This window comes from Tauraco erythrolophus, chromosome Z (assembly GCF_009769465.1).
Source record: "Tauraco erythrolophus isolate bTauEry1 chromosome Z, bTauEry1.pri, whole genome shotgun sequence".
Lineage (NCBI taxonomy): Eukaryota > Metazoa > Chordata > Aves > Musophagiformes > Musophagidae > Tauraco > Tauraco erythrolophus.
In genome coordinates this window covers 79,081,625-79,104,399 of record NC_141496.1, presented here as the reverse complement: position 1 = coordinate 79,104,399, position 22,775 = coordinate 79,081,625, and the positions used below count along the sequence as shown (strand labels likewise).

At 41.2% G+C, this 22,775-nt stretch overlaps 2 protein-coding genes across 8 annotated transcripts in view; both read right to left on the bottom strand.

Annotated features, from left to right (window-relative positions):
• Window positions 1-12,143, bottom strand: part of UBQLN1 (ubiquilin 1) — a 33,446-nt gene extending 21,303 nt beyond the window's left edge. For all 4 annotated transcript variants that reach the window (XM_086628691.1, XM_086628692.1, XM_086628693.1 and 1 more), the window contains exon 1: window positions 11,974-12,143. In XM_086628691.1, coding sequence (XP_086484817.1) covers window positions 11,974-12,132 — 159 coding nt within the window. In that variant the 5' untranslated portion in view covers window positions 12,133-12,143. The remainder of the gene's footprint in view (window positions 1-11,973) is intronic.
• A 2,487-nt stretch (window positions 12,144-14,630) lies between these two features.
• GKAP1 (G kinase anchoring protein 1) overlaps window positions 14,631-22,775 on the bottom strand; it is a 31,322-nt gene continuing 23,177 nt past the window's right edge. The window contains exons 6-13 of one of the 4 annotated variants that reach the window (XR_015222932.1): window positions 22,555-22,577; window positions 21,711-21,863; window positions 21,200-21,301; window positions 19,218-19,281; window positions 17,631-17,701; window positions 16,646-16,723; window positions 14,952-15,241; window positions 14,712-14,734 (exon numbers count right to left, since the gene is read on the bottom strand). Coding sequence is in view for 2 of the 4 variants with exons in the window: in XM_086629414.1 (XP_086485540.1) it covers window positions 14,687-14,734; window positions 16,646-16,723; window positions 17,631-17,701; window positions 19,218-19,281; window positions 21,200-21,301; window positions 21,711-21,863; window positions 22,555-22,577 (539 nt within the window). In the remaining 2 variants the exon portion in view is untranslated. Of the gene's footprint in view, window positions 14,735-14,951; window positions 15,242-16,645; window positions 16,724-17,630; window positions 17,702-19,217; window positions 19,282-21,199; window positions 21,302-21,710; window positions 21,864-22,554; window positions 22,578-22,775 lie in introns of all 4 variants that reach the window. The other 3 variants (XR_015222933.1, XM_086629414.1, XM_086629415.1) reach the window with 3 other exon arrangements.

Sequence of the window (22,775 nt, the reverse complement as noted above, 5' to 3'; positions counted from 1 at the left end):
GATGGGTCTTGCTGCATTGTAGGAAAACATCAAAGGTGGAAAGCTGCTGTGTGGAGTCCTACACAATGAGTTGTGGAAGCTGCTGAAGGAGAAGGTGAATTGAGTCAGTTTGCAGAGGTGAAACCCATCCAACTGGCCTTAGGTATTGCTGAGCAAGAAAAGTGGCCAGTGCTCTATCTTTATACTGACTCATGGATGGTGGCAAATGCCCTGTGGGGCTGGCTACAACAGTGGAAGAAGAGCAACTGGAAATGCAGAGGCAAACCCAGCTGGGATGCCCCGTTGTGGCAAGATATTGCTGCATGGGTAGAAATGTTATTTGTGAAGGTATGTCACGTAGATGCTGACATACCCAAGAGTCAGGCAACTGAAGAACACCAAAACAAGGTGGATCAGGCTGCTAGGATTAAAGTTGCTCAGGTGGATCTGAACTGGCAACATAAAGGCAAAAAATTTTTAGCTCAGTGGGCCCATGATACCTCAGGGCATCAAGGAAGGGATGCCACATACCAATGGGCTCGTGATCGAGGGGTGGATTTAACTATGGACACTATTGCGCAGGTTATCCACGAGTGAGAGACGTGCGCTGCGATCAAGCAGGCCAAGCAGTTAAAACCTTTCTGGTTCGGAGGTTGATGGTCAAAGTATAAGTATGGGGAGACCTGGCAGATGGATTACATCACACTCTCACCAACTCTCCAAGGCAAGCGCCATGTGCTCACAATGGTAGAAGCAACAACTGGATGGCTGGAAACATACCCTGTGCCCCATGCCACTGCCAGGAACACTATCCTAGGCCTCGAGAAACAAGTCCTGTGGTAGTATGGCACCCCAGAAAGAACTGAGTCAGACAACGGGACTCATTTCCACAACAACCTCATAGACTCTTGGGCTAAAGAACATGGCATTGAGTGGGTGTATCACATCCCCTACCAGGCACCAGCCTCTTGGAAAACTGAATGATACAACGGGCTGCTAAAAACAGCACTAAAAGCAATGGGTGGTGGAACTTTCAAACACTGGGACACTCATTTAGCAACGGCCACCTGGCTAGTTAACACCAGAGGTTAAGCCAAACAACCTGGCCCTGTCCAGTCAAAACTCCCACCTACTGTAGAAGGGGATAAGGTCCCTGTAGTGTGCATGATGAATATGTTAGGGAAAGTGGTCTGGGTTAGTCCTGCCTCAGGCAAAGGCAAATCCACCTGTGGGATTGCTTTTGCCCAAGGGCCTGGGTGCACTTGGTGGGTGATGCAAAAGGATGAGGAAGTCCAATGTGTACCCCAGGGGGGTTTGATTTTCAGAGAGAATAGCCAGTGAATTAAACTGTATTATGTTAGTTACTAAATAACCCTGTCGCTGTATGTCATCATCACTGCTGTTGCTGTACGCTGTATCAATGGTATTACAGTAAGAATCAGCCGCATCAGCGAAGGATGGAGTTTGATGAAACCGAGCAGAGCACAGCGATGATGGAGCTAGAACAGGCTTCAGCAACTGGTGTCCAGCAACTGCCCTGAGACTGACATTTTGAACCCACAGACATGAATGGTGCCAGATAAACCAGCCGTGAGCGCCAGATGCAGTGTGCAACAACCTAACACCACACACCATCTCTCCTGACCTAAGAGACTGTTATGACAGATGGAGCCTCGAAGTCAAAGATTAAATGAACTCAACAGACACATTAGAGGGATGGCCTGTAGACTAAGAGGATGATATCTGCAGATAGATAGGACCAGGGGTGGTGATTAAGTGGAAAATGTATGATCTGAGCATGATGCGAACGGTATAGAATAAGGGGTGGATAATGTCCTGGGTTTGGCTGGGTCAGAGTTAGCCTTACTGACCGGAATTAGTCATAGGTCTACTGAATACCATATGCGTCATGCCCGGAGAATATATATTGAGGGAGCTGGTCAAGGGAGGGGCTTTTCGCATCTTCAGCACTCATGAGCGGCCAGGGCTGCGCGGGGGCTCTGGCTTCCAGCGTGGTGAGCATTCGGACCGCTCATTTTGTCCTGCTCTCTTTTTGTTAATAAGAGCATTGTTATTACTCTTTTCTCATTTTTTTGCACTGTTGTATTAAATCGTCCTTATCCCAACCCACGTGTTTTACACTGTTTCTTCCAATTTTCTCCTCCCATCCTGCCGAGGGGGAGGAGTGAGCGAGTGGCAGCGTGGTTGCTTAGAGACGGGCTGGGCTAAACCATGATAGTGGGTTTTTTTAATTGTCAGCATCTAATTTGTTGCTTCAGTGGGGAGGGGGAGGTGGCGGGGAATAAATAAAAAGACAAATAAGTCAGTCTTCAGCATCACCTGATCTCTGCCAATACTAGAAGACAATTAGCCTTAGGTTAGAGTTCGGCACGAGTCACTGCTGTTTGCACTGCGAAATAAAGTCAAGGAGGGCAGAAGAGATGACTCTTTACTATCTTCTGGGGCAGATATCTATCTTCAGTATTCTCAGTCTCTCATGGTTAACAGTAACTGAACTGCAAGACCACTCCCCCCCTCTGAAGGGGAAAATCCAGAAGTTTCTTGAACCTCAGACAGCAACAGGACAAGAGAAACAACTGGGAATTGCTTTCTTACTTCCACAGACGTTATCTGTGTGGTTTTGATAGGACTCTCACTGATCTTACTGGCAACAAATAATTTGGGGGATAAGGTGCTACAGTGATATGGTAATGAAAGACAGCATAAACACTGAAGACAACTATCTCAATTTTCTTTTCCCTAAACAGAACCAAAAACATCCATCTAGTATGTATTGCCACAGAACTTCAAATTAAACATACATAATCAACAGCAAAGGGAATAAAGGAAATGAGATTATAATTATGGAATTAATACATATTTAGGGAGTTGTAAGAAAATAAACTTTGGTATTGTTTAAATCTTCAGTTTGCATAACTGAGCTAAGTAACACTCAGTAAACTACAGTTAAAATACTTTGTCACCTGGGAAAACCAAAAGCAGGAGGAGTTGAAAGCGTCACAGGCTGGAATTGATGAGCATTTCTGGCCAATTCCCGTACTGCACTAATTCTTCCTTTTTATTAGCATGTAAGACTCCAAGCAACGGTTTCAGCTGATTTGCTTTACTGTTCTAACATACAGAATTTACTTCACTGTAATAATACTAGGCATTGTGATATTACAAAGGTGTTCAGTTACACCTGAGCATAGAAAAGTACTTGAAGTTGTAAAAACAAAGAATGTTTCACCATACCTAACACCCAACATATTCACAGAAACCAGTTCATTGTAGTCCTCCAGTAACCGAATACAATAAAAATAATGTAAAATTGTGTCTATTTTAGACATTATTAGACGAATCAGTGAAGGGAAACACAATGCGAATCAGACTGAAACACAAGACTAACATCTAGAGAGAGGCCTGGTTTCCCTAGGGAGAAAAGGAGAAAGTATTCTTAACCAGAGTGAATTAATTTAAGGTCACAGCCGCCTCAAAGCATGGCAAGTTGTAGATTTGACATGAATTAGAGCAAATGTAAAGCTAGTCTTGTTGAAGCACCTTCCCCATGTTCCCATTTTACCTCAAGTTAACTTGTTTCTACCAACTTTTTTTGTTTCTGAAGGACAGGAACAGTGTACTTTTTTAGCAGCACACCAGCACTTCTTTACCCTCTCAATTTCTGTACCACACATCCTCATCTTCACACAACTTTAAAAAAACTCAGCCCAACATTCTGCTAACAAAACTTCGCTTTTTTGTTCCATGTTAATACAAAAAAAAGGCTCCATGAAGCAAGTTGGGACTTCTATCACACCTGCTCAACTTGATTGCCTCCAAGGGTTTTTGCAAGATAGGGATGGACACCACAGTGTTGATGCCCAGTGCATACTGGTACCTAAGCTACCTAAGGCAAACATTCTGTCACTCAACAAAGCAAATGTCTGAATACATCTGAAGTAGTAGAACAGCTAACTAAACCAGAGACTGTTCTGCACTGCCACTTTACAGAGCAGATCCATACTTTAAACATTAACCTATGAACATGTGACAAGTTGTCCCAGGAAGGGCCTGGTAAAAAGTTATTCGAAGTAAGGTAGAAATCTTAACATGCAAACTGTCCTTTGATAAGTTACCACCATGTAATGTGCTGACTCACTCTATGACATCAGAAACAGCAACTGTAATAACATTACTATCCACTCACATGACAAAGTGCTGTGAAAAAGGAATAAAAAGAGGAAAACAAATAAATGAAAAATACTTTCCCAAATCCTCTCAACCTTGGCTTAACAAGACATATTTAAAAATTAAACTACAGCAACAGTCTGAAACAGGCTGAGGCTGAAAGGGAATTAACATCCAATTCCCACTGAAAAGTAACAGAAAACAGGCCCCTAAAAACTGCAACTACTTTGAAAACACTAAGCTACAACTTTATCTAGATAACAATAAAAAAGCAAAGTTGCTGACTCTTCCCACACAAAACTCTATTTTGAACACAGCAGTGGATGACATGAAAGCAAAGGTTTGTATCTAGAGGGCTGAACTGCAGTTCACGTTCCCAGCAGTCCCTCCCACAGTTCTACTGCAAAGAAACATTTTTCAAATCCCATCATCTTTTTCAGCACTGCTGTTTCAAAACACACCCATAACCATTTAAACTTTCAACTGCCATTCCTAGTAACACACACAGTTAAGCGCATTAGCTGGACTCCAGGTCTTTCTTATACCCACATCCAGCAGTTTCAACAGAGGCTGACTTTGATGAGCTCCAGCTTTCTTTTACTCAACAGAATTAATGGCTACAGGTCTTCTTGACCCAAGAAGTAAGGAATCAAACACACTCACGGTGATATAACTGCTGAAGGCATCATCCTTTCCTGATAAGTCATACCTGGTAATCCTGTGACTGTGAATTGAAGTGAGCCAGTGAAAACAAGGTTTCATTGCACAATTCTTGGACACTATACAGGAAGGGGGACAAGAATTTGTGATTTCAAGCAGGAAAGCACTTTTGGCCCACAGCCCACAGTTTGCAGCAGATAAAGCGTGGTTAGAAAGCACACCCAAAATTAAGATTCTATATATGTGTGTTCTGTCTTTCATGACTCGATAGTTACTGTCTTCCTGCATCCTTGCCAATAACCCACGCTAGTTTCACAATCAAATTATTTCCTCAAATCTCTTGCAACCAAAGCAAACTCACAAAAAACTGATCCCGAGAAATAAGTTCAGATTCTTGAGAAGCTTACAAGGCTATTTGCCCATAAAGAAAAACTGTGGCAGTGCAAACTAGTGGAAAGGGCTCTGGACTCGTGCTCTAGCCAGTTCTACCCCTTCCAGTCATGCTTCAGCAAGCCACTCCACTCCTCCACGCTTTGACTTAGGAGAAATGGTTAGCAATACTTCCCTTCTCCATAAAAGCACTTTGCAGTCTACCAGTGGGAAGTGTTGTACTTGCAACAGAACCAGTCTGTTCTCTAGCAAGTCACTGAGACTGGAAAAGAGCATATACAAGGATCATTAGTAAAACGGGATTCTTGCACTAGAGCTCCTTCTTGAGAATGTTCCCTATACTTTCTTCTTCATGAGACAGCATAAGATGTTTTATCCTTCAACTTAACTGTGAGGATCCTGGGCAACATGCATCTTTCCTGAGGAAACACTGACATGTGAGTTGCTGTTGATAGAATCCCTTCTCATCTGACCTTCTAGGTAAGCATCTTTAAATAGTTTGACTTTAGCAAGCTTTATATTTAAGGTGAAACAGTACGTAATCACGACTGGACTACAAATATAATACCTAACATTTTTTTTAGCCTGTCAGCCATAGGAAACAATTAACCCCATCAACAAGAAGTCTAACCAAAGGCATTTTTCTCCATGTCACCATGTATTCTCAATTCTCAAGATTTCGGCCTCACCTTACTCCCAGGCAGTGACCCTCCTTACACAGTCAAGCTTTATAGTCACTAGACTGAGATGTTGACTGGGCCTCTAAAATAAGTATATAGAATATCTTTCCATGACACCTCTGTCACAGCTGTATATTCATTAGGGTTTTCTCTGCTGTTGGCAATTTTTAACAGTATGCAGGACAATCTTTAAAACGCCCTTGACCCATGACTCAGGTTGAAGGACGCTGGCAAAACAGACCCAAAGGAGATCATAGGAGGAAGGCGGGCCCTATTTGACATGGATACAGTTTAAAAATAATTAAAAAAATTGAAATATCAAAATGAACCTGCTATTGTACAGAAAAGCATCTGCACACAAGACACTTCACAGTATTATTTAAATAGATACTTTTATTTTTCTGATAAATGACTAGCCTATATAGTAAACACTTGCTAAGTACCATGGTTAGATAACTGACACTTTAGAGTTGCATCTAAATAAACGATCTGTCAGGAAAGTCAATATATTTTCTTCTAAAGATTTTTATTCTACCAAATAGCCATCTACTATTGCTCTAAAACAATTTTTAATAATTTGCCAAATGAGAAAAAAAAATAGCTGAAGAAACATGAATAACCAGAGTACACTGCAAGGTGGACTTTATAAAGTCACATAGATGTGTTTCAATGCACTGAGACACCACACAATGGAAAATCTAACACTAAACAATTCATGTACTCAAGTGTGTGGAGCGCCAATAGAAAGCTAAATCATAATCCCACAAAAGAAGAACAAACTGGACTCCGTTATATAGTTTCAACCTCTATTCGTTCTATCATTCAGTAGTCCCTGGACTACAGAAAAATACTGAGACAGAATTGGATTAAGTTAAAAGAATTTACATTAAACTGTTCTTACGAAGTAAAGCATTACATAAAACATTAAAAGCATATGCAAGTCAGGAAAGATGCTGCACTACCAAATCATCCAAAGTTCCTCTTAACATTTACACCTGTGTGATCTTTATAAGCAGAACATTACTAATTTGGGATTGTGAGAACCAGACATAAATCTGAAACCCTGGATTTATGGATTTAAAGCTTCAACTAGAAACTGTAGTGAAGTTGTAATCAGAGAGTACAACTTCATGAGATCCCCACTTGACCAAAAAACAAGTCTCAACATGTGTTGGGTGTGCGTGGCAGGTTTCGGTAGCAGAGGAGGGGGCTACAGGGATGGGCCCTCTAAGGAGCTGCTAGAAGCTTCACCGTCTCCAAAGTGGGACTCATCCCTGGTGAGGGATGAGTGAGCCAGTGCCTCCATGAACGGCATATTTAAGAACGGAGAAAGAAACTTGCGCCATGCTGGACCTGCAGCTGAGAGAAGGGGAAGACACAGGCGGTGGTCTGCACTGGGCTGCACGCCCCTGCCCCTGCCTGATGAGCGTGGGGGCAGCAGGGTGGCTTCGAGCGCTCCAAAGCTCCCTGCTCCCGGAGCGCCCACTGGGCGGAACTTGTCCCATTGGGGCTGCCGGAGTTCGTCGCGCTGGTCAGGCCACACGCAGCTGCAGCAGAGAGAAGAGTGAGATGTGAGAGAAATAACTGTGCAGAGACCAAGGTCAGTGAAGATGGAGCAGGAGGAGGTGTGCTGGAGCTCCGATTCCCCTGCAGCCTGTGGCAAGACCGCAGGCAGAGCCCCAGCAGCCCGTGGAGGTTAATGGTGGAGCAGTTCGTGAAGATCTGCGGCCATGGAGGACCCCATGCCAGAGCAGGTGGCTGTGCCTAAAGAAGCCATGACTCTGTGGGAATCCCATGCTGAGGCAGTCTGTTAGTGAAGGTCTGCACCTCACGGGAGGGACCCACATCAGAGAAGTTCATGGAGAACTGCCTCCCGTAGGAGGGACCCCACAGTGGAGCAGGGGAAGCGTGTGAGGAGGCCTCCTCCTGAGGAGGTAGGAGCAGCAGAAACAACGTGTGACGAACTGGCCACAACCTTCATTCCCTATCCCCTTGTGCCGCTGCTGGGGAGGAGGTAGAGAAATCAGGAGAAAACCTGAACCTGGGAAGAAAGGGAGGGGTGGGGGGAGGCATTCGATCAAAGATCTGGCTTTGTCTCTCATTATCCTATTCTGATGTGATAGGTAATGAATTAAATTGATTTTTCCCCAAGTTACATTTGTTTTGCCCATGACCACAACTGGCAAGTGAGCCCTTGAGCTTTTTGTTATATTTTCTCCTCTCCACTCCACCAAGGGGTAAGAGTCAGTGAGCAGCTGCGTGGTGCTTAGCGGCCGGCTGGGCTAAACCACGACACAACACAGCGTATACGCTTACACACATAATTCAGTAGGTCGGGTTTTTTACCCATAATTTAGTCCAGTACAGAAAGCACAATATCTGTGTGTTCGCTTAGTTTAAGAAACATATTGCAAGCTATTAAATATGTGATTACTGAAAACTGTATTCCACACTGAAGAGAAATTCCATAAAACAACTGAAGTTAAATAAAAATGAAAAAAAAACCACAAAAGAACCAAATCTGTTTTTCTGTGAAACTAAACTCAATTTCACTAATTTTTCCAGATGGACATTACTCTGAAATTTTCAGATAATCACAGGACTGACAATAATTCTCTCCAAGAACTGCAAGCTTCTGAAATTCTTAGTGCAGATTTGTTATACCCACTCTTTGTTGGCCTAGCAGTTAAAAACATACAGCAAGGAACGTTGTTTGGTTTCAGAGTTGTCAACACTCACAAAATGCACAACTCCGTATCTTGCAGTTTGCATACACATTGGTGGACAGTAACTCTGAAACAGTTACAATAAACTCTTGAACACTGTAAATGTCAGCACTAGGCATTACAAGAAGTGCACCATCAAGTCTTAGCAAACTTCAACTCTTTTAAAAATCCCTTCTGGTGTAAACAGCCTAAGTGATAAAAGTAAAACTGCTTTTCCATGTAACTGGTTCCAGCATCTCATCACTGAAACAACTCGTCATTCACTAAGACATTAAGATATGAGTTGTCCACAATAGCCTTGTGAACACGTTTTACCAACACACACTGTACTGAGCCAAAGTGTCAGCACCGTTAGGGTCAGTTAAAGTCAGCAGGCTTACAGGCACTCATCTTTACCCACCATGTATTAATTAAGTCTCTGCACAGAGCAAGATCAGTATCAAACCCAGTCAAGAAAGCAAGTATTTGGTCCTTGTCCTAATACTGAGCCAAACTGTGCTCAGCACAATCAATAAGGTTCCACAAAAAAAAGACAGATGGGTGGCACTTGTAATCTACTGACCACACAGAGTGGCTTGGTACTTAGAGGTTATTTTCCATTCCAACCTGCATACTCACTGTTTTAGCCACACAACACAGGATCAGCAATAACAAATTCTGCATTGCTGAAGTCTTCCAACACAAGGAAAAAACTTCTTTCACTTAGGATGGTGGCAAACCTGATTTATGTTAACAGAGCAACAGAAAACAAGCTTTGTGTAGCCCTAAATTTGGCCCTGATGACCAAAAATATTTACCTGAAAATCTACACTTTTTCTCTGGCAGTATTCTGAAATGACTGCAAATATATAAACAAATCAACTCACTAAGGCACAATATTAATTACAGAAATACATAACTGAATGGGGTTTATTTTGCTGAACGAGTTCAGGTTGGTTGTTGTTTTTTTTTTCAACCTGCAAATACGGCAGGTGTATCTATGCCAACAGAACAAACCACTTGCTGATCCCAGATGCATTTGAACAGATGTTCAACTTGTCTTGTATTTGAGATTAACCTATTTTCACGGCTGGCTCTAGAAACACCACATCTACTTTTGATGCTTATTATTAACAACAGCTCAATTTTACAGTTTAAGAGAGACAGTCAATACTAGTCACACTACAGGGACTGCATTTTTCAGCGCTAGCTATGGCATTGTGTGGGACTCCAAGCAAACGGTCGACCCACTGAGGCCATCAGACTTCACAGGAATCAAGATACAACTGCAGATACACTCTTTTAACAACTGGTCCAAGAGAGACAACATTCAGCATTTAATATGTCTGTGGACAACAAAGATATTTTCAGCAGTGCGTTCTATTAATTACCTAAACTTGCATGGCTGCTCTCAGTAAGAATTCATGTTCTTGCTAGGCTGTGTAACTATTTCATTTTTTTAAGACAATTGCTTATTTGAAAACCTGGCAGCCCCACTGCCATTCACAACTGAAACAACCTTGCTAGAGTCGAATATATTACAAAATTCACATCTTAAGTAAATCTATTTGTAATTCCTGAAGGACCCAAACTAACAGCAGATTGCTTTTCAGGATAGATGTGATCCTCAGGTTAGATCCAACATATGAAACTCTCTTTTAAAAATAAAAGAAAACAAAAATCCCAAAATCTGAAAAGACTTTTACAAAAACTGCATTGACACTGATCACAAATCTATGGAGAACAGAAAAGTGAAAAGCATCCCTTTCAGACTGAGAGTGCTGGGAAAGCAGTGGACAACACTAAAAAGCAAACACAGTCATTTTACCTTCGGGAGAAATGCCTAGATTAAGCTTGCAGAGAGTAGCTGACAGCACACAATACTGCAGCTGTCAAAAAGACAGAGTAGTCTCACCTCTGGCAGCTGGAGAGAAGACCTCAATGCAACTTACGTCTGGGATACTGACAAGCCAAATTCTGACACAAAAAAAACTCAATCTAAAACAGACTCAGAGGTAAAAACTTGAAAGAAATAACAGCATTTTGTCTCTTCACAGAAACTAGGTGGAGCAAGAGTCTGACATTCCAGCCAAGGTGCTGGCAGTATATTTTACACTTGGGAGCCTTTACTTCATCTTTTGTATACCCCTTTGATAACCACAAGGTATCTTTCAGCCCATCCATAAGGAATGATTTCAAGCTCTGTATCTAAACACTAGTGGCACTCTCATACCTGTAAACCTTTTTTTTGTGAGGTTTGCAGTTACCAACCATACCAAAAAAACGTGAAGTCAAACTGAATTGCCTCATTCCAAGACATTTCAGTGAGAATTTCAGAGAAATTCTATGGAAAATTAAGTAAGCTCGAAATCTCCTTCAGGGAACTTCACTTTCTGGAGCACTTTAGCATAGCAACATCTACATTCTTCACAAGCAGGACACTCTGGCTTTATAGAGCCCCTGCCTTACACTTTGATTACACTTTTTCTATGATTTGCATCTTTTTAATCTGAATAAGTGAAGTTCTAGTCAATACTAGCATGGAAAACCTCCAAGGAAAACAGAAGAGTTGCAGGAAACAGTGCCGATGATTCAGTAGGTGTCACTGCTTCTGTTGAGCCAAAGGCACCACGGGACATTGGCGTTCGGGAGAACACAGAAAAGACCCTAATAACTCAGAGTGAGCTGACAGTACTGCCATGCCAAGTACTGTATTAATAACTAGCACATTTAAGTACAGCAGAAGGCACAACTTAATTTGTATGGCAAATTTCACAAACACGGCCGCAAGACACGACTTCCCCAAAACGAAGACATCTTTGCACAACCTGGTAGCTGTCTTTAAAGCTGGTTTTAGATGACGACAACCACTGGGAATACAGTGCTGCAATGCAGGAGGCGGCGTATGTTTTCTATAGCCATGTCAGCTCGCCAGCCAGCCTCCTACCTGCAGACTGAGTCAGCTCGACGGGGCAGCTCGCAGTTAGAAAACGAGCTGCATCCGCTGGTCGGGCCAGCTCTCGGCATGGCAGGAGGGAGGAAAGAGGCTAGGGAGGAAGAGACGAGGCGGGAGGGAGGTTTCTTCACTACCTCCGCTAGCCTCAGATGGCAGCAGTCCTCTCCCGGGCTGGGATCGGCGCTGGTGCTCACCCAACAGCGCCCAGAGCAGCCCGGGCGAGCAGGAGCTGCTTTGTCACCGGGAAGGGCCCTCGCCCTGCAACGCTGGAGGAGGAAGCCGCGGGCCTGGGCTCTTTCCCCGGGACGCGCTCCGCCCGATGCCGAGCCCTAACCCGGCCGCGCCTACCGCCGCCGGGGCCCCGCTGCCCGTCCCCTCCTCCGCCGGCCCCCCAGCCAGCCCCGCCGGCCCTCACCTGCCGGATGCTGCTGCTTTCGGACACGGCGAACTCCTCCTTCTCCTTGGGAGTCTTTACCGTGACTTTGATGATTCGCGGCTCGGAGGCGGCGGAGTCTCGGGTGGGGGAGCCCGGGGGGCTGCGCCCCCCCGCGGGACCCTCCGCGCTCTCCGACATGGCGGGAGGGAGAGAAGCCGCGGCCTGGCCGGCTGCGGGCGGGCCGCTCCCAGCACTTCCAGGCGCGCCCTCCGCTCCGCCCGGCTCCGCTCGGCTCGGCGACACCCGCTCCCACAGCGGCGGGCGGAAACAGCCCGGCGGCCGGCGGCGCGCGCTGATGACGTCCCGCGCCGGGGAAGTTACTAGAAAGGGGCGGGGCCCGCGCGCCGCCCTCCTGCAGCGCGCACGCGCCGCCCGCCTCCCGACGGGCGAGGCTGCGGAGCGGCGCCTGCGCCCGAGGTTCCCTGCCTGGGAAGCGATTCCAACTGCCGCAAGGACGCTTGAGGTTTGTTTCCAGGTGCACGGGAGCCCTGTGCTTTTCGCGTTTCAGGAAAATCATGAAGGAGGTGACCAGGAGTTTCCCATGCTGCGGTTGGTCCGCGAGAGCTCTGATCCATAACGCAGCCCTCTCACAGTGTGCCGGGTTTTTGTGTTGGAAAAAGCAGGAAAACGTCACTCGGGACAGCTCGTGAAGCGACACCAAGGAAACAAACCCCGCCTCGTGCTTTGAAGGGACGAGCTCGGCCCCAGCCGCAGGGTGATAAATACCAAATGTTTGCTACTGCGGGAGCAGAAATGCGGTGTGGGTTCCACCCAGCCGGCACCCAAACGCAGCTGTTGGCTCACCCTTCCCCGCCTCCAGGCCACAGGGAAGAGAACAGACGAGGAAAGGGGAAGGAGACTCGTGGTTGTGATAAGAACAATTTAATAACTGAAATAAAATGACAATAGTAATAATAAAAATGGTATGTACAAGCATGTGATGCACAGTGTGACTGCTCAGTGTTGGCTGACCAGTGCCTGGCCCGGCCCTGGCTAGCTACCTGAGAGGAGAGAAATCCCAAAACAGCAGTTCCAGAAAAGATGGCTAGCTTCCCAGCCAACCCTCACGCATACACTGAGCATGACATTGAATGATATAGAATATTCCATCGGCCTACTGGGGCCTAAGCTGACATCCTAAGGCAGGGATGGTGGGTCCGTCGTGCCAGCTCTGTTCCCCCACAGCTTGCTGTGCACCTGCACGCTGGACAAAGCATGGGTACTGGAAAAGTCCTTGATTTCTTAGCAACAACTAAAACCATCAGTATGTCAGCAGCAGTTTTCATGCCAAATCCCATACTAAATCAAAATGCAGCAATAGTCTAGCTACTAAGAAGAAAATTAACTTAATATCCACCCCTTATTCTGTATCATCCACATCATGGTACATTTTACATTTTGCAGCTGAAACCCATGTTGGTATGAAAAAGATACAGATCACAGAATCATAGAATGGTTTGGGTTGGAAGGGACTTTCAAACATCATCTAAATCCACCCCCTGCCATGGGCAGGGCATCTGTCACTAAATCAGGTTGCTCAGAGCCCTGTCCAGCTTGACCTTGAACACTGCCAGGGATGAGGCATCCACAATTTTTCTGGGCAATCCGTTGCAGTGCTTCACCACCCTCACAGTGAAAAATTTCTTCCTCAGATCTGATCTAAATCTCCCCTCTTTCAGTTTAAAACCGTCACCCTTTGTCCTATCACTACACTCCCTGATACAGAATCTCTCTCTTTCCTGTAGGCCCCTTTAGGGACTGAAAGGCCACACAATAAGGTCTCCCTGGAGCCTTCTCTTCTCCTGGCTGGACAACCCCAACTCTCTCAGCCTGTCCTCACAGGAGAGGTGTTCTGGCCCTCTGATCATTTTAGTGGCCCTCCTCTGGACCCACTCCAGCAGCTCCATGTCCTCCTTGTGCTGGCTGGGAGCCCCAGAGCTGAACGCAGTATTCCTGGTGGGGTCTCACGAGAGCAGAGCAGAAAGGCAGAATCACCTCCCTTGACCTCGGCTGCCCTTGTTTTCAGGCAGCTCAGGATCTTCTGGGCTGCTAGCACACATTGCTGGCTCACGTTCAGGTTTTCATCCACCAGTACCCCGCAGGCCTCCTCTGCAGGGCTGCTCTCAATCCTTCATTCCCTAGTCTGTACTTCTACTGAGTGTTGCCTCAGCACCTGTGCAGGACCTTGCACTTGGCCTTGCTGAACCTCATGATGTCCTATACAGGGAAAGGAAAAAATGTCAGTTGACTTTTTTTTTTTTTTAAACAGATCTGGATTCAGCAACAGCAAGATGCTTTTGCATGAGCTGTCCCATTTTCAGTTTTGACTTGGTGCAACTCTGACCATTGGCATACCATTTGGATCTTGATAGTCATTAAATGAAGTCTTCTTAATTGAGAAGTTCTGTGAAAGCAAGAATTCAAACATAGAAATGGAAGAGTAAATTTTATTGAACGATGGAAAACTAATGGCATTACAGTTAGTTTCAGCTCTGCTTGAATATTATTTTTCTAGTTTTTCTGTAGCAGTGCAACAAATCAGTTATTCAGACTGTTAAACAAACTAGTAATTGTTAATTTCTGTTCAAAAACTGCATAGTTGAGCAGTTGTACAACAAATATATAAATTTCTGTAAAACCCTGAAGAAAGATTTCTTTTTTTTTTCTGCTTTGAATCTGGTGGCAGTGGAGATCAGCTGCACTGGTCAGATTTTAAGTGCCTTTTCCCTTTTTTCCCACTCTGTAAAAAAAGAATTAAACCAAACATTTAGTTAATATACTAGACAGGACACTTTGTATCTTAATTTATTTTGTATATTAAAATAGTATAAACGAACAAGAAAAAAAAAACAGGAGTTAAGTTGTATACTTCTCTTAAATTGTACAACTATTATGGGATATAAACTCATCCAAATATGAAATATTGCTATACAAATTGAAACAGTCAAGGCACTTACAGAAAACACAAATGAGATGCCAACATCTAGGGATAAAAACACACTGGCTTATTTTTTTGTTGTTGTTGTTTGTTCCTTTGTTTTTATCCACAGATTTTGGTTACTTTTTTTTTGAAAGGCATCCTTATCTTTCAAAGCAGCATTCCATTAAAGAGGTGGGCCTCATATTAAAGATAATGCCACAAAAAGTAGCAATATAATAAGGGCTGTCCTGGTCAGCCTGCAAGATTACAGGAGAGAATAATAAAGGCAGAAACAACAACCTCCGCAAGGCAGATGAGACTGTTTTCCTAAAACAAAACACACAGAGCTATTTAAAAAAAAAGGCAAAAACCCAACGAGCCCAACAACAACAAAAAAAAACAGGGTGATGAATTCAGCAAGAAATACAGCAAGATGTGAAAACATAAACACACATTAAACTGAGGAGCATCAAGGGGAAAAAGAGCAACAGAATAGTTGATTTTGCAGTGATTACTAATCATACAAAAAAATACCTTTTTTGGTAATTTTTCTACTGTTATTCTTTTAATCCTATGTATTACAATTAACCACAAGATAAGCTTCTTATTCAAAATTTTCTATTTACAGAGAAAAATACTTAACATCAGCAGAGGCATGGATGGGAGGGGAAAACAAACAGGAAGACTGAAGTGGTAAGTCAGAACAGTGATGTAAATGACTGAATTTGACAGGAGATTTACTTTAGTTTCAATTAGTGGTATGAACGCTCAGCTTGTCTATAAAGGACTGAACAAGCATATATATTTGTCAACTGCTGCAAGACAATTTTAAGGAACTTGCTCATTTGTGGTAAGATGACAAGGGGAAAAAGACAACAGAAAAAGACAAGATTACATACAGAACCCCATGTAATGCTAGGCAAAGAATTTGATGTAATCAGAAAAGAGTAATTATGGTTTAATAAGCCAGTTTTCGTAAAATTGTATTTTTCCAACACAAACAATGTGTTGCAACTTGAAATAGGATAGCTTGCCAGAGACTACTCGGCTACCTTAGAAGTCTCTATTATATATTACAGGCTCTCCTTGTAACCTATGCAAAAGGTCACAGTCAAAACAAACACAAAACACACCAAAAGAACCCCAAAAACCAAAACGACTCAAGTCAGGCACAAGTACAAATCCTTATTTGCAAACACTATTGCCCTTTAAATGAAAGTCAGAATGTGAAGCAGCATGCTATTAACACAAAAGTTAAGTGAAATTCACTAACACAAGTTGCCTTAGCAGCCAAGTTGAGCAAAACAGCACATGCAGAGTCAGCAAGACACTGATCTTATCACTTATTTCGACACAACTTGGTGTGAATCTCAAAGATTTGGCTAGAGACAGAACTAAGATACCAAAGAATGTGGAAAAAAAAAAGCCATGAAGTCTACAGTCAGTCCACTTACACACAGTTAGACTTAAGCAATGAAACCAACTTGTTGCTTGAAGCATGTTTATTGACCAGCATACTTCAAGAACTTTTAAAGTACAAAACAAGTGGTAGACTTTGACTTGCCAAAACTGTGCTTTAGTTTTGCCATTGGTTTTTCTTCTACAATATGAACTGCTTATTTTTTTTTTTAACTGGAAAAATTAGAGCTAATAGGTCAGTTCAGACATTACCTCATGATAGTCTCAACTACATCAAGAACAGGTAAACTTACAAACACAAGAAATAACTACCTGATATTTTGTTAATTCTGCCTGCAGTACTTTCACTTTGGATTTTTCTTGCTCTAATGCAACATGAAGGGTGGTTACCTAAAAACAGACGGAATATGAGTTTATAAAATATCCTTAACTTCTATGAGTTTATCAAGTCAATGCTGTTCTCCATCAGTATTGTGTTAGGCAAAGAGGAAACACATGCCGAGTTCAAGAGTGACTACCACTGTCATTCTGCATGAACTGGAAGTACAAGTAAAGTATTCTTTAATGACTTATTTCCCAAGCAACATTTAAAGGTTTACCTGTATAATGATACAGAAAAGCTATAAAGTTAGAAACTCTTCCACCTTTTGGACTCTGCATTAGTTTATTCCATAAAGCACATAACTGATGTCGTATTATGCAACACAGATAAGCTTATTACATCACCCTCAAAAAAACAGTACCGTGTTATATGTAAGACTTTTGGACAAGTCAAGGGCTTAGATCTAACAGTTGCTGTGGACCAAAAACTAAGCATAGAAGTCTTGCATGCTCTCTACTACAGTGACTTGCCAACTGACATGTCTTAAGTAATTTGTAACTCACTTGTGTTCGTAAACTTGAGACTAGAAACAAATTTAAGAAAAACAAACAAACAAATAAACAAAAAACCCCAAACACCCACGAAAGAAGCATCTTCTGAAGCACCTTTCTGAGCTTCCTAGCCTAGATTACCAGAGAATGATATTCCTAAAGTGCTGTTTAGGGCAAAATCACTTGAGACATGCTGAGGTCCGGTGTCTTTCCAGAAACAGTTCTAAGTGAGTCAGTACTGGAGATGTACATAATGCGTGTCCTCTGACACACACAGTGCAGAGCTAAGGATGAAACGTTACACTTTTTGTTTCAGAGAAGTTTTTGTTTCAGCTTCCCTCCCTCCCTTGCCTCTAGCACTGCCCTAAATAAATAGCATCTTTGAAACACCCATGGAATTTTACATTTAGAAATCCTTGCTTACCTGTAAGGTTAATTCATCTTTGATAGTTTGAGATTCATCAACCTGTAGGAGTATTTCTGCTTTGTCTTTCGCTAAGGAGAGAGAAAAATACAGCATGAGGATCTTTCTAGATTTAAACATGTTCCTCTGCAATAGCACCGTGACATTGCTTTATTTCACTCTTGTTACCTCTAAAAAAATACTGTCCTCACTAAAAGAACAGTAGATGCTGTAAATGAAAACCAACCATTAGCTACCAGTGCCATCTCTAGAAGCTTGAAAAATTCTGGAGATTAAACCCCAACCTTGCACTACTTAACCCACACTTAACCCTGTAAGCAGCATGGATTTTGGAGATATCCGTTGAGAAAAAAGTCCGTCAGAAAACTGAATATTGACAATGGATCAAGATTTTTGGATCATAAGTTTCACATATGAGCTCAGTGATAGCTACAGAAACTTCTATTTACTCAAACAGGGAGGTGTTTAAACTATTTAGCTAGTCTCTGAAGTATCTGTGGATAAATTAAAATTCTTAGTATGAAGAAATGAAGTTTTTTCAAGGCTCGATTCTGCCATGAACTTTCTTCTCCACAACATACAGACTACTCAGCCTGTAGAAAAACAGAAGATTGGTTGTTTTATAGTATGTTACTATTCCACGTGTCAAAAGCCTTAGGGACTTCACTTCTTTCCTTCTCAAGATTAAAATATTTCATCTTGGCCTCAGATATTGACCTGAAGTAATAAAGTCCCAAGTTAAAATTCACCATGATGAATCACATTATGAACGTTTGAACTAGCTTAGACATAGTTTTTGTAAACATCCTTAAAAGAAAAAAAAAATGAGCTCTTTCTAAGCTGAAAATTTAGCCTGGAGAAGAAACTACATTCAAGAGCTATATTTGAAAAGCAAAGGCAATTTTGTAGCAAAATTAGTGGGGCTAGCATCATAGACTCAACTTCATCAAGATCAGGAATATTAAAGGATAACTATGCTTAACAAGTATAAAGATACTAGGATATTTACATACATATGAGTGTATATATATATATAATTTTTTTCCCCACAAGCTTTGACAACAAACTCTGAATCATAAAAACTCTGAACAGTGTTGTAACAGAAGAAAATTACCACACAGTTGCATATATAATCCTGTGGTTTAACTATCCCTATTCATTGTGTGACAAAAGACTTGTTTAGGTGCAGAATGATGCTTCCAACAGTTCAAAGCCCAGCTTGCAAAGATGCAAGCACTGAACAGTTTCCTCAAGAGTGTCTAAACAGATATTATAATGAGATCAGTCCAGAACAGATAGTTGTCAGTAGCAAAAAAAGTCTAACTCAGTCATTGTACCTAAAACCTAACTTAACAGTTTATACTTCAAAGAATGTTCTCAACATACAACTGATTATTTCATTGTATAATAACAGAAATACTGTAGTATTGTGTGGTCCAAATTCTGTAGTTCACTGGAGTCACTGCAAATTAATAGCTTCTTAGTTCTTTATAGCTGTCACTGAGTCAGGTTATTTTTGAAAAGCTGCTTTTAAAGTTGTTCCCATGTTTTAAAAAGAACTTTTAAGTTTCCTGATAAAACACTTACTTTCACCTTGTTGCATCATCTTCAGCAGCTGTGCATTTCTTGTTTTCACTTCTTTACACTTTGCCTGTATTAAAGAGATTAAATAACTGCATGCATACCCGATTAAAAAAAATATTCTATAAAATAAGCATAACTGAGTCAGATTTAGTGTTTAAAATCATGACTGCAGAGAATCTAATAGTAGAATCATAAAATCATTTAGGTTGAGAAAGACCTTTAAGACCATCTATGTCTTAATTAAATCACAGCTAAAGTAAGGAATACACAACAGGAGAAGTGGATTAATAACTCAAAGTTGAGAAAAAAAGGCAACTTCAAGGCTTAAAGCAGGTTCAACTAAGTTATGTCAGTGCATCAATAGCACAAGAATGGCCATTCAGGGCTGCCTGAAGCATACAGGCCTGTTGCATCAAAGGCTTTGTGGTTTCTCCCCTGAAAAACTACACCAATAATGCACTTTGTAGATACCGAGATAAATAGTTTGCCTTGTCACTTGGCAAGTAGGACAAGACCTCACTGCTCTACAGATTATTTTACTCAGCAGTTATTGTTACTAAGTTAGTTTCTTTCCTTTTCAAGTCTTTACTACTCAAGAACCTATTTTGCTGTTTTTTCCAATCCATCTGGTGTCACCATACTTCCTTCATGTATCAGTCTTTTCCTCAATTGGCCACCAATGTCAGTTCTAGCCATGTATCATAGCTGTAAATTTATTTTTCCTGTCATAAGTCTCTTCACGTTCTTCAAGTTTGCTCTTATAGGCTCTTCAAAAAAGTTTAATTTCAGACATACTTTTGTAACAAAGAAGCTACTACCTTCCACTTGGAATATCACACCAGCCTTTGAGGACAATTAACTTATATTTAAGCCAGACCTTTCATGGCCACCTAAAACTGTATTAAGGTCTCTGGACAAGTTCATAAATTAAACAGCTGTATCATTGTCCATCACCTCACCAGTATCCTTATGCACAGTGTTTACTCTGTCAAATGTGATTAAGTGCTGATAGTGGTAAATATGAATAGGTTTATATTTAAAATTTCATCTGGGGATTCCAACTTTAGTACCCAGTGAAAACAGCTATTAACAAAGTTCATGTCTTTATAAGTAAAAGTACTTCTTCGAAGCACCAGAAAACTCTCAAACTGTCAGCCTGCTCAGTCTACCTTAAGCAATGAATAAAAATAATAAAAAAATAATTTAAAATAATTCTATGCTGCTTTACTGTATTTTGTTACAATGCCGGTTCCTCATGGAAATTTTGCCCTTTTTTGCTCTAGATACTATCCAGACAATGCTAACATGGACTGAAAACAGGAAGACAGAGACATTTTTCCTAGCTGCTTCATTATATAGCAATGCCATGTAATTATATTAACAAGCAAATCTTCTTTTCCTGGTGTGATTTAGCATATGGTGAATATGATTTCCAGTTTCACTTGTATGTAATAGGAAAAGATAAAACAAAATACAGGACTCCATTCTTGTCACACTGCAGCTTTAAAGGAACTTCTCTTAAACCTGACAAAATACTCATTGATTTATTGAAGCACTTCAAATATTGGACTGAATCTATAACAAATCTCAACAATATGTAGTTCTTGAAATACAAGAAAAGCTAAAAAGAATTCAAAAAATAAACAGGTTGGAAGAGACCCAAGAAAGTCCAACTTCCTGCTCACAGCAGAGTTGACTTCCAAGGCAGATCCAGATACCAATACTAGAAGACAAGTGGTGACTGATATGGCAGATAGGAAGTTTATTTCTGGATGTTTGTCTTGATTCTTTTGATTAGTTTTAAATGCTTAACTAACCAAGAAAGACTGCTTAATATGGTACTGAAGGAATAATTTGCTCTGTAAATACATAATCTCTGTCCAGTTCAAAGCATCTCTACAGACTGGTCACATTTTAATAAATACTTTGTTTCAAATGTATAATAATGTTTTGTCTACTACTTGAAGATATCATCACCTACATACCTCCCATTGAGTTATTACATTTTTCAGTTTTGCAATTTCTGCATCTTTCTTTTCAAGCTCGAGCTTTAGTTGTTCTGTTTTTCCGTCTTTCAAAACACACTCCTGTAAGCAAAAAAAAAAAAAAAAAAAATATCACTTCTTAATAATTAAGTCATATGCATTTGATTCTAAGGAAAGGCAACTCACATGTTTGTTAAGAGGAGAATTTTTCATCAAAACTGAAGAGGTAAACGTGCACAGATACCAAAAGGATAAGAAACACAGTAATAAATATTGGCGTTTTCTGTGGAGCAAAAATTATTTCAATCACAAGTGTTTCACGTTAAAAAATTTAAGTCATTTAAATACCTCTTCAGACAGACAAAAATATTAGTGTTGTGGATTTTTTAATTCTTTAATGTTATCATGCTTTTGATTTGTGCTTTATTCTACTGAGGTGCTCCCTTCTGATCACTGAATAAGCTTCATTAGGCAAACGTCTTCACTTGATAATGACTGTTGTTTTACATGCCTGGTTGCATTCATGAGATGTGCAGTTATCTGCCTCACTGTAATCAGTGACCTGGACTCTTCTCTTCTCTCGTTCAAGTATTTTGTGAACATCATCTTCCAGCCCGTTGAAGAATCCTCCATCATGCAATGAAGACTGAGAAGAGTTCGGTTTCTGTCAGAAATGCGTACAATACATATTTTCCTTTACATTTAAGTTCATACTGAGCTACAAATCAACATGTTTAAAAAACAGCATAAGTCATAGAAAAGCATTACATCTAGATACTGGTTTAGGTTGTACATTCTGAGAATACTGTGCTTTCCACTTAGAGAATGATACCAATTGAAGAGCCTAGAAATTAATTAACAGTTAAAACTTAGCTGATGATGAGACTACACAAAAGCTTGAATTTGAAATTTAATAATTTTGCACTATGACTACACTCATTCATCTTTTGTTTCACTGTAAAACTATACTTCCCTATAAGAGTTTTAATATTTGTGGACTGTAGTACAATATAGTAGCCTCACCATACTTCATTATCTAATTTGCTTCTCTTTTTTGTATTACATTTGTATTTTTTTAACATGCTTTCAAATCTGCAAGTTGCATCAAAGACATCTGAAAACTAAAGAAGAGGTAGTTCTAAGCAAGCCAATACTAAGTTCTTGAGATACAAGAACTGCAGACATACATCTCTATTAAATCTGCATCTGTAAGAATTTTCCAAATGGAAATCAGCCAGTTTCAGAAAGTACAATTTATTGTTACTACAGAAAGTGCCAAAATAATTACCTTCTAAACATATGAGGTTAAGTGTGGGTTTTTTTTTTCTAGCTATACTAGTTTGAGTAAGACTTACCTCATGTTTTTTAGCAAGATGATCTGAAAAGGATAGAAAAAAATGCATCAATAAGTTAATCAATCTTGTACAGCTGGCTATTGAAGCAAGACACTTTGAAGAGCAGGGGAAAACCCATTTATTGGAGTTTTTCGACATTAACTCTCCTCTCAAAGTAAAAATTAAAAAAAGTCATTACTAAAGCATTAGAAGCCAAATCAGTCCCTGTATCTGCATCTTCT